This window comes from Fundulus heteroclitus, chromosome 18, assembly GCF_011125445.2.
Source record: "Fundulus heteroclitus isolate FHET01 chromosome 18, MU-UCD_Fhet_4.1, whole genome shotgun sequence".
Taxonomy (NCBI): Eukaryota; Metazoa; Chordata; class Actinopteri; order Cyprinodontiformes; family Fundulidae; genus Fundulus; species Fundulus heteroclitus.
The window spans coordinates 26383526-26395590 of NC_046378.1; the positions used below are offsets into that span (position 1 = coordinate 26383526).

The following is a 12065-nucleotide window of genomic DNA, read 5'->3' on the forward strand; positions in this document are numbered from 1 at the left end:
CTCTAATGAGGAGGATACAGATGACTCCGTACGGTCGGACCCTAATACAAACACTTCTCCGAAACACCACTGGAATGCCGAGGTAAAGCACATGGACATGACAAGGTCAATCTGTAGCTCTGTGAACGGGATAGTCAACCTAAACAAGCTGGAACAGGTTAACAGGTTTGACTGGTTTTATTTACAGATTAGAAAAAAAAAAAAAAAAAAAAAATTGGTATAATACTTCAGAGCTCTTGCCCAAAAGGGACCAAGAGATTCCAGTTTCCGATGCGCTTTGTGCAAAAAAGGAAAACGTGTTCAGCGAGATCAAGCAGTGCAAAGTTGATTCTCTCTTTTTTTTTTTTGTCGTCGTTTTCGTTTTTAGACCTTACGGGAATTCATTCATTCGACATGGAATGTCAGAGATTCGCTTGGTTGAAAATTCACTTTAAAGCAAAGGGGAAAAAAAACAATGTATCCAAAAAGTATTAGAGCATAATGAACAAGGCGTAAAAATGAAATCTTTTTTTTTTTTGTGTGTGTGTGTGATCTTACACAGCAGACACTGCGACAGGTGATTAGTTTGATTCCTGTACAGAAAATAATAAAAAGCACGTGTGAGGAAGGAGCCTGGAGCCACCCTGAACGCCTCATGCAAACTGTTTTATAGTTCACGCACGGTATTAGTGTGCACGGGGTTTTTTTTTTTTTTTGTTTTTCCTCCCTTATTACTTTGCTTTACCAGCACGGCTACGGGTGAGACAGCTGCCTCGCCAGATGTTTGCACAGTTGTCAGGTAATCATCCGCCCCGGTGCAGATGCCGGGCGAGCCGCGCCAGGAGGGCGGCGGCGGCTCTACCCGCTCTCCTCCTTGGCGGCCTGTTCCAGGGCGCTCTCCGACGCGGCCGAACCCTCGAACCTCTGCGAGGCGATGGCGGCCTGGTGGGACATGCTTTTCCTCACCACGTCTCCTTTCCTCCACAGTGTGATTTCCTGCCAGGGTGGACATAAACAAAAGATTTGGAGATTTAAGCCTGATCGTAATTCTCTTTATGCGCCAACATGAGTGTTTAATGGACCAACAAGGATCAACGGTTTTACTTGTTTATCTCCTCACAAGCAGCGTACTTGTAGAGGTGGGCAAAAATAAGCACAGCTAATAGTAGAAAGCACTTTCCCTAAGTACAGTGCCCTGTTAAAGCAACTGACCCATTCCACGTGTCCTGTTGCATCCACACATCTCAATGTGTTCAAGCAGGCTTTCATGTGATACAACAGCAAGTGGTGCATATCTGAAATGGAACATGGCTTAAATGGTATCTGAAAAGTGCGTAGTGCATCTGTATTGAGGCACCCTGAGTTGACGCCTTGCAGAGCCACATTTTGCTGCAATTAGAGCAGCAGCTCTTTCTGGGGAGAGTCTGTTCCAGCTTTGAAGATCTAGAAGCTAAAGGCTGGCCAATTCTTATTTGCAAAACAGTTGAAACTTGGATCGAGAGCAACGGTAAACGGCAATTCCCCAAGTCTTGCTGCAGACTCTTAATTAGACTAAGCTCTGGACCTTGACTCAGCCATTCTAATACCCATAGATCTAAACCCGTCCACTGTAGCTCTGGCTTTGTATTTAGGATCATATCCGTCTGGAAAGTATACCTCGGCCTCAGTCTGAGGTCTTTGGAGCTTCTAACAGGTCTTGCCCTGCGTTTAGCTCCATCTACAGTCCCTTGCAAAAGGATTCACCCCCCTTTGGCCTTTTCTTCCCAAAGCAACTTCTTTTGTTCCGTGTGATTTAAAGAAACATGTGTGCTCCAAAAATCAGCGATCATTTGCAAGCCCCGTTTGCAAGAAAGCTTTTGTGAAGCTGAAGAAAACACCTGAGTGAAGTTGCCCCCCCCACCCTCTTCAAATCAGACAAAATTAGTGCCAAACGTTTGTGCTACGTTTGTGCTGGTTTGTGCAGCAAAAATTTTCGTTTGTGCCTCTATCATTTTAAAGATATAAACAAATGTTTTTAGAGGTCATCAAAGGTCAACCAGCCCCCCCCCCCCCCCCCACTTCTTCAAATCAAATGAAATTGGTGTCAATCAACTCGACTCCGTTTGTGCTGGTTTGTGCAGCAAAAATGTTCATTTGTGCTGCTTTGGTTTTGAAGATATTAATGAAAATCAAAATTGGTGTCAAACGTTTGTGCTACGTTTGTGCTGGTTTGTGCAGCAAAAGTTTTCGTTTGTTGATTGACACCAATTTCATTTGATTTGAAGAAGGTGGGGGGGCTGGTTGACCTTTGATTACCTCTTAAAACATTTGTTTATATCTTTAAAATGATAGCGGCACAAACGAAAATTTTTGCTGCACAAACGTAGCACAAACGTTTAGCACTAATTTTGTCTGATTTGAAGAGGGTGGGGGGGCCAACTTCACTCAGGTGAAGAAAACGAATAAATATCAACTCATGAATGCATGCAGACAACATCCAGATCCATCTGTTTTGGCAGAATCTAATTTTTCCTGATCTAATATTTTAATATCGCACACCTTTGTTAGCAAGAAAGACAGAGTATTAATTTCCACACTAAAACAACCCATCATGTCCATAAAAAAAATAAATAAAGTAATGCAACAGAGAGGTAAGAATGTACTACCACTGTTTTACTGTTTCTGAAATTATGGCATTTCTTTTTAGTTAAGAACATCCAACATCCTCTTCTTCAAACAGAGGAACTTAATATTCTGTAGTTAAATGTATATCTTCTATTTTTTTTTTACATGTTCAAATTTTAAGAAAATTGCTTTTGCTGCTGCAACAACATGATTGTTTCTGTTTACAAACTGCACCACACATTTCTGGAGTGAGGATCTAACGGCAACATTTCACACATCAGGGGATTAGTTTTCATACAGAATCTATACAGCATCAGAAGCAGAGATTAACAATTATCACTGCTTGGTCAGGAGCCAAAACGCCCATTTTTCAAGAGCTGGAAAAAAAAAAACATAATTACACCACCCAGCCTGCATAAATACCAACAGTACAATGTTTTGTCTCTGGAATCCAATCCAGAAACAGACACCAGAGATGTCTCTGGACCTATTTTTACATCACTTTCACAAGCACGTCCCCCCTGACCCGCAGAGGAGGGGGGGGGGGGGGGGGGTCAACCTTTATTGTGATGCAGTCTCATGTTTTATGCATCGGGATGCTGGCGGCTGTGATTTAAGCACGAGTCGGAGCATCCTCAGCAAAGGCTGCGTGGGCATGCCCGCTAAACGCCGCAGAGAAGGTGGAGCTGCGACGACGCGTCACCGCGGCCGTCCTCACAGACCACATGCGGCGGCTCTGTCGCAGTTTAACGGGGTCCCTAAACGTTTTACTCCCACGCTATTCCAGAGTCAATGTTTAAACGTAAAATATCACCAAGAGCTAATATTTGTAAAGGTGTTCAGGGTTTAAAATGGAACATGACTGAAGCTCTGATGGGATGGATGGATAAATCGATCGACAGATGAAAGAAGTGCAGTATATACAATATGAAAGGACAAACAAATTAATTGAACAATTAGTTTGGAAACTAAAGCTTTTTCCCTACTCAATTTTCCCACATTTATCCCAACCTGCCTAGCATCCCTGGTAGGGCTGAACAATTAATCGCATTTTCAATATAATCGCGATTTTGAAAAACGCAATTTCCAAATCGCAGAGTCTGCAATTTTTGGCTATGTAACAATTAGGGAATTAGACGCGTCCATTAGGTGTTGGTAAAATGTTTAAAGTGGGTTTGCCTCCACATGGAAGGGAAGACAGTTGCAGCAGTGAGAAAATCTAATTTTATTACTTGTTTTAGAGTTTATATAATCATACATAGCATTAAGTACAGGTCAATCAGTTTAATACATAGACTTGCTTGTTGGTTGGACTTTATGTTCAACAAGGATTGATGTCCAAATCAACTAAAAGCTGTTCTCTTGAACAATATTCTGATTTATAAAAACATTAAAAGTTCTTGTTTTAAATAGTCCTTGTTTACAAAGGTCTTTATCTAGAGGCCATTTTTGTTGCTTGTGGTTAACGCAGAGAAAAGTCAAAATTGCAATTTTGGTTGAAACATATTGTAGGCAGAACGCAATAATTTCTGCTCTGAGTTTAGATGCAGTGCGGGTCTTTTAGCAACTAATCTGCACAGCGAGGAAACAAAATGATTTGTTGTTTGTATATGTTTAAAAAGACATGATCAATTAAACTGGAAAAAAAATTTGCATTAAATCGCAATATTAAGAAAAAAAAAAAAATCGCAAAATCGTTCAGCCCTAATCCCTGGTATAAACAACCACTTTCCAACCCCCTGCAGGGTATCGCTCAATGCAGCACTTATAAACGGTTCCATCGGCCCGTTTTTGTTGCCCCTGCAGACTGTATCAGGGCGTTGTGAGCGCTCCGACAAACCAGCGGTCCGTATTGATCGGCGCGAGTGAAGGGCTCCCTTTGGTTGGCATGGGTTGAAAAGTTAATCGACTGTGGGAGCTCCGTTTTATCATTCACTCTGCGTCCGTGTGGTGGAACGGCTGTACTGTTGGGGGGGGGGGGGGTCAATGTTTCTTTATTTTAAGCTCAACAGGAAATAAAAGCGGCGTGTAAACCGCCAGAGGTTAACTACTGTAAAGCCAAGCTCCAGCCCCAGTTAAACTGACATAAAAAGGTGTTTTATTACTTCCCTTTTTTTTTTTTGCCAGTTTAAATGTCTGACTTGATCATAATTGTTCTCAAAAACAAAAGCTGGGAGTATCGTTCGTTTTTTCTGACTGAGCCACTTCACTTTTTTTTTTTTTTTTTTTTTTACCTGTTGTTTGAAGTAGCGTCTCTCCTCCTCGTCTATCAATACCAAATTCAGGTAGTAGCGCACAGAGAACTTCTTGTTGATGTCTCGCATGGTCGGAGTCAGATCGTAACCGGCCAGAAATAATCGGATAGGAATAGATTCCCCTGAAAGATCAAGCACACCGTGTGAGGCAGGTTTGCTTTAGACCTTAAACTAATCAGAGGTTACTCCACATATGGGATCTCTACCTCTAACAGGCGCTCCGTCCATGATCTCGTACTTTGCGATAGTGTCGTTTTCGTGGTAGACGCTCGGGCCGGTGCCAGTCGTCTCGCGTTTGATGATGTCGATCTCCATGTGCTTGATTTTAATCCTCACCAGCAGGAAATAGATTTTCCCCACAATCACATCCTTCAGATGGTATCTGCCACAAAACAAAGGACAGTGATCAAAAAACTGGAATACAGGGGGTTGGGGGGGGGGGGGAGATCTACTTTCGTTATTAATTACACTTATTTTGGCTTTACACTGTTCAAGGACGCCTCCTAATAAACGGAGCAGAAGCAATCCCATTAGCTGATAAAGTACTCAAGTCTGTAGGGATTGCTTTTGATGATTAGAAAACACACAAAAATGATTTGTTCAACATCTTTAATTAAATGTTCTTATTTTATATTTACATGTTTTGTGGTGAGATTCAAATATCAACCTCAAAGTCTCTTCTTTCCCATTACCAGTACAAACCGAAGAAGTATTTCTAACCATTTTGCTTTCCAACGCTAAAGTAACACGTTCTCAAATAGAGGATGAATAGCATGTAATGCTGTTGAATTAATGAGTTATAAACACTCAGAAGTTCAAATAAAGAGTTTATTGCTGCAACTTTCACTAGTTTTTGTATCTTTTTAATCGTGGCAGACATATTGGATATTGTGCTACTCCAGAAATTGTTACTGAGGAAACTGTTACTGGCTTCTGAGAACAACACAACACAGCATGGCTAACGCCAGCTTGCTACCTATTTGTTCTGATGTGCCTCGTTTGTTTATTTGGCTCAGAAGAGTTTCTTTTTGGCTCTGAACAGCATTATGTTGTAGAAACTCAAAGCTCTTCTTCTGTTCAAGAGTCCTTAAAAAATAAACTTCCAATCACTTAATAATAATCACCACTGGATGGCGTTAAATTGGCATTAGTTTTGACTAAGAAATGCCATTTAAATCCACATTAAACAGGTTTCCAGGGTTTCCTTTATTCAACCCCGGACAATTGGCAAAATTAGAAACATTTTCTCCAGGAGTCTTGCTGAAAAACTAGTCCATGCATTTGTTACTTCAAGGCTGGACTACTGTAATTTTTTACTATCAGGAAGTCCACAAAATGCAGTTCAAAGTCTTCAAGCTGATCCAAAACGCTGCAGCATGACTTCTGATGAAAATTAAAAACAGAGATCATATTTCTCCTATTTTAGATTCCTGGATCAATGTGTGCTTCTGTGCTTTTTGTGTCTCTGCTCTGTCTTCTGTAACCCCGGTCTGTCGAGGTAGATGACCGTTCACACTGAGCCTGGTTCTGCTGGAGGTTTTCCTCCCTGTTAAAGGGGAATTTTCCTCTCCACTGTCGCTTCATGCATGCTCAGTATGAGGGATTGCTGCAAAGCCATTAACAATGCAGACGATTGTGCCTGTGGCTCTACGCTCTTTTATGAGGCGTGAATGCTGCTTGTCAAGACTTGATGCGATCTGCTGGGTTTCCTCAGACTGGAAACTTTTTGACCAATTCAATTATTTGATTAAATTTGACTTTGTAAAGTGCCTTGAGATGACACGTGTCATGAATTGGCGTTATATAAATAAAATTTGATTTAATTGATCAAACTTAACAGCCACTTCACTAATTTACCTGCATTTGACCAGTGGAGGGAGCTGATTTCCACCACTAAACATGGACACTAATGAGGAATGAAGTACAGATTAAATTTTAAATACAATTTTTGGTGGGAAACATATTCGCCACATTTTAAAACCTCGAATGCAGAAATATAACTCATTATTTCTTATCAAAATAAAGCAGCCCCACTCAACGTTTTTCTTTCATATGACCCTGATTAGTAAGTAAAAACATCTAAGGATTCAATGGGCTGAGTGCTTATCATTGGGTTTTCTTTATGCATATGTTAAAATAAAAGCATAAAATACCATGGCTAATGACAGGGCTTACAGTAAAAAAAAAGAAGAGTGTCTGAAAAATAAAGCATTACATCCCAACGCATCTTACTTGGATTTGTTGTACTCAAACTCAATATGAAGGCAATCCTCGATTCCAACTTCCATCTTGATGGAGGAGTTGAGTTCAGGGTAGGTGCTCAGTGTGTGGACCACGATGTCCATCTCTTTACTTATGTCATTTAATCTTCTTATCACCGTGGCGCGCAGGAAGTACCTGAACATGTAAACATACTATTACATCCAATCTATAAATGTGCCGACAGTCAGCGGTATAAAGACAGCATCAGCGGTCACAAGTTCAATCAACCTTTAACCCATGACACTAACTATAAAGCAGAGTGAATGATCAAACCCACCGTAGCTTGACATTCTGGCCTGTGTACGACTCGTAGGGCTTCTCAACGTGCGTGAACTCAAAGTCAAAGGTCTGCGACTGGGTTATTTCACCGGGTCTTGCGAGATCCTTCACCAAGGAAACAAATTCATGATGGTTTCCTCTGTCGTAATACAGCTCTGGAAAAAAAAAGTCGGGACATAAACGTTTGCATTAGACATACAATGTTAATGACAGAAGGGCAAAATGCGCTGAATTACACAGAAAATAGAGACAATAGAGAGTGTAGATACTGAAGCAGGAGACCAAAATGACTACATTTCAAAAGAAAAACTCAAACTGTAAAGGTCTTTATGAAGGAATAAGTCCCCTGTAAGCCAGAGGAGATCAGGTCATTACAAGCAGAGAGAAAATCTATCTGGAGAAGACTGCCACGTTTCAAATTGAATGTTGAAATGACAAATCTACTTCCTGATTTGGTGCAAAAAGAGCGGTTTGCACCCAATGTTTAAATAAAACAGCTAGTTTTTAATTGTGAATGTGAAAAAGTCTTTAATTTATGGTTAACATTCTCTATTTACACTATTTAACTACAACAAATCGGATGTTGTTGGTGTTCTTTTTTCTGTTTGCTGCGATTAGAATTGTGGAGCTTGACCAGAACGGACGAGAAAACTGGAGTTGTCCCATAATTTGACGGTGAACGCAGAAACGCGGGTCCATTAATCAACATAACGTAGTTGCTCCGTGGGTCGCATGTGAAATCTGGGTTTACAAACTGGATTGTTAATTTGAAATCGTACACTGTAACTACGGATGAAATTCAACACTACAGGAAAAAAATATGGTAATATTAATTCTGTCCAAATCCCACGGCTCTAGGTCATACAGACCTGTATCAATTCAGGGACAATTGAAAATTCAGCCATGAGGCTGACACTTTTTTCCTCCAACCTCAAAATTATTCTATGCACATCTGTAGAAAGACTTTTAACGGCCACTTTTTGCCGACAGCTTTCCAAGTCTGTCCAACTGAAGTCTGGATTTTCCTTACAGATTGAGATTACCATCAATCCAGCTGCATAAAGACAAAATTCCTGTCTGTAATACTAAATGTGCTAAAATAATACACTATTGTTATTACTAAATATCCAGATAACTAGTTTTTTTATCTAAAGCAGGTTGTTTTGCTACAGCCCCGGTCCTCTGATGCTTTCTGCTTCTAACACTTTTGACACTTTGTTAAATTACGGCCGGTGATTTGGGACAAACCTCCCAACTGTGCCATGATTTACATCAACTTGTTAGCATGATGAAGCACCATTCAGGTGTTTTGCACAACAATAAGTAGGACAAACTCCAGAAATAAGTGTCGTCCACCTCTCTGTACTACTTTGCCAGATTCAGATTTGGACTGCCACCTTTGCTCAGTTCGACAGGGAGAACAATTTTACAAGTTATTTATGTTGGAATTTTACAAAATGTTTACAAAATTTGTATTTTTACAAAATACAAAATGTTATATTTTGTATTTTTACAGTCCCCTTCAAAAGTAGCCCTTCCCCTAGGACTTTACCAGATTGTATGTAATAGACCACTATTATTAATGGTGCAAAATCGTGAAGCAGAACGGATTTGAAGCACGGTTTGACATTTTTTATCATACAAATCTGAGAAGTGTGACACAGATTTGCATTTGGACTCGTTTATTATGCCAATGCAAAGTCACTAATTGCCTTCCAAAGTGCCTAACTTGTCCATCTGTCTGTGTTTAATGTCATCGCAGCATAAATACAGCTGTCCAAGTGAAGGCCTCGGGTGTGAACAAACAGCATCAGACTGCACAAGGCAAAAGATGTGGAGAATCTCACAGCAGGGTTCAGTTGCGGGGAACAACATTGTTTCAAAATCGAATCGTCCTGTTGAGGCACTGTTCCATCTGACGTATGGCACGATTTAAAGAGTCGAAGAAGACAACCAAAGCTATAAGAAGTCCCGCTTGAAGTTTCCCGCTGGCAATGAAAGGGACACAGCGAGCAGGGGGGAAAGAAGATGCTTTGGTCAGACGGCACCAACGTTTTTGGCCTATGTACAAAGCACTATGTGTCATGGAAAGTGAAGTAAATAAGAACCGCTTAGTGAAATACGGTGGTGGGAGCACTTTTTTTTTTGACGATGTTCTGGTCTGAGGCACAATGGATGAACCTAACAGGGCAAACCTGAATAAAAAAAGATAAAGATTTTATAAAATCTGAAAGATTTGAATATGGACCGAGCATAATCTTTCAGAAGGACAAAGATCCTAAACATACAACTCGACCTGCAACTCACTGGCTCAGAATCCTTATTGTGCATTAAAACGGCACCAGATTTAAATACATCTCACCGCCTGTCACCACGAAGGTTTAAAATTGACGCAATCCCGCTAGTCTGACCATGTTTTTGGCTACTTTACCAAGAACATGGTCAAATATTTCAGTCTCTTGATTTGCAAAGCTGGTAGGGGTCTCTCAAAGAAACGCTCAATGCAACGCTTTGAAGCCTGAGTTTGTTAATGTGACAAAAAACCTGGAATAAATCCAAAAGGCAGAGATGCTGGAGATGCTTTGCTTGCCTTTTAACAGAATCAACAGAAACAAACAGTCTCTCCCCCAATTTCCATACACAGATATCTTTGAACCCCGTCCTTTATGGATAATGTTTAAACAGTGGAGCAGTGGGTGGAGGGGGGACTAGTTCGGGGTCATGTGTTGCCCTGCATGACTAACACTTCAAACCCACCTATTTGGCCGACAAACTCGATCTTGATGCCGTGATGCTCCAGCCTCTTCCCGGGGTTCTTCAGCGTCACGTTCACCTTCCCGCTGACCGTCTCGCCGTCGTAGAAAAGGAAGTATTTGTCTTTCTTCCCATCTTCGGTCTTGTGTTCAACCTTCTTCCTCGTTTCGGCGTCGTTGAGGACAACATCGATTTCTGCGCTTTGTCCAAAACTGAAGAAACTCATTATAACGGCCGGGTTGCGGCAACTCTTATCTCATCAAAGTTGCTGCTGCTGACTTGTTAGCGAGCTAAAAGGGACTTTCTCTCTCTCCCCCCTCACACAGACTTTCAACGATGTTTCAAAGCAGAAAACAAAACACACATGAAGGCCTGCAGGGTGTGCGAGCTCACTTCCTTATTTTGGAGCCCAAATTAAACACCAAGTCGCGAAAATAAACGAACAGAAATCGTACGAAAGAAAAGTCTACTTTAGCTACAGGTCCATACTGGCGACAAACTAGCGATACGACGCTAAAAAACCCAAAACGCACATGAATATGCCTGTTAGCAAATTAGCCGTTTCCGTTTTTTTTTTTTTTTCCTCTTATGTCGGACTCGCTGCAACCATTTCACTGCCTTCAGCAAACAGTCTGCGGTGGACTCAGTTATCGCAACGAAATTTACCCTTACATGTTTGGGCTCTGACAGATAAGACAGAGGATGTTGTCAAACGAGCAAGCTGTAACGTTAGCTCATGCTACTTGCGTTGTATCGACTACTTCCGGGTGGAGCTTTTCAGAATAAAACCGGAAAACACAGCAAATGCAGCGCCGAAGCCCAGATGCCACAAGCTGCGAAACGCGATGTTTTTTTGATGTTGTTGTTTTTTTGTTTTTTTTTTTGTTTTTTTTTTTTTGAAAACTGAATTTTGTTTTTTTATTTGGCTGTAATCCATAATCATAAAGAAATAATCAAAAAGAGGAGCAAAATAATAATCATAAAGAAATAATCAAGAAGAAGAGCAAAATAATAATTAAAATTAAACTATCTTATCTTTTTTATTCACGTGTTTGAAGTTCTCCAAGTTTAGCCATCTTTACAAAAAAACAAAAAAAGTCATTTTGATTAAGGCATTTTTGGTAATTGATTGTGTCTTTGTTTATTAAAATTGTTGTTGTTTAGCATGATTCACATTCCTTATCGATTGATGGTGGTAATGGGCCAAATTGTTATTTGTTAACCCAAGAAGAAGATATTCTAAAACAGTATACAACAGCTCTTGGACGTTTTAAGTATGTATGTGATATAAAGAACAACCCTTCCATTGGCTCTGTATTATTTGATTAAGGATGTGGTTTGAAACATTCTTTACTCAGAATATGACATCCAAGATTGAAGTTTCTAAAAGTCTCTAGAAATTGAAACAAAGACAAACCGTATCTCAAAGTCCAATATGACTGTCAAAGTATAAAGGAGTCACTCTTGAAAATTAGACTTGTCTCACAAAGTTTGACATGAATATAATGGTGAAATAAAACCATACCAAAGTTGTTTATTTGGACATCTGGGAATTTCGTTCATACAGCTTATTTTAATAAACATGTTGCAACAGTGTTTGAATTTACAAAATGCAGAGAAATATTTTATTTTGTATTGTTAATTGTAGTCGATCTGGTCACTAAACACAACAATTACTGAACTGAAATTGGAACTGGATCACAGTTGCGCTTGATGTTATTCTGAGATCCAAGTTTTAATGTAAAAGGTAAACTTATCAGAGGGCCAGTCGCTACCAGCATTGTTTACCAGGTTCTCCATCGCCTACTTTATAACAGAAAACACGTTTTCTTCTGAGTACCATAGGCAGGGCAAGTCAACCCAGGGGCACCACAGTTTAAAGAACCATGAAGACGTTTCCTGCTGAATGTTTAAGCATGAGCAACGTGATAG

General features: G+C 40.3%; 1 protein-coding gene across 1 annotated transcript; it reads right to left on the reverse strand.

The window, feature by feature from the left end:
• Positions 1-335: 335 nt before the first annotated feature.
• On the reverse strand, positions 336-10915 carry LOC118566822 (vacuolar protein sorting-associated protein 26B-like). The gene is made up of 6 exons (XM_036150333.1): positions 10137-10915; positions 7378-7534; positions 7071-7235; positions 5045-5220; positions 4818-4960; positions 336-975 (listed from the first exon to the last, which is right to left on the reverse strand). The coding sequence occupies exons 1-6, from the start codon at positions 10357-10359 to the stop codon at positions 838-840; spliced, it is 1002 nt and encodes a 333-aa protein (XP_036006226.1). The 5' UTR covers positions 10360-10915; the 3' UTR covers positions 336-837.
• Positions 10916-12065: the final 1150 nt, after the last annotated feature.

Coding starts and splice junctions, on each gene's coding strand:
- LOC118566822 (XM_036150333.1), bottom strand. CDS start 10,359: ATGAGTTTCTTCAGTTTTGGACAAAGCGCAGAAATCGATGTTGTCCTC. Junction 7,535..10,136: donor CGAGTTTGTCGGCCAAATAG/GTGGGTTTGAAG, acceptor TTTTTTTTCCAG/AGCTGTATTACGACAGAGGA. Junction 5,221..7,070: donor TTTGAGTACAACAAATCCAA/GTAAGATGCGTT, acceptor GTTTTGTGGCAG/ATACCATCTGAAGGATGTGA.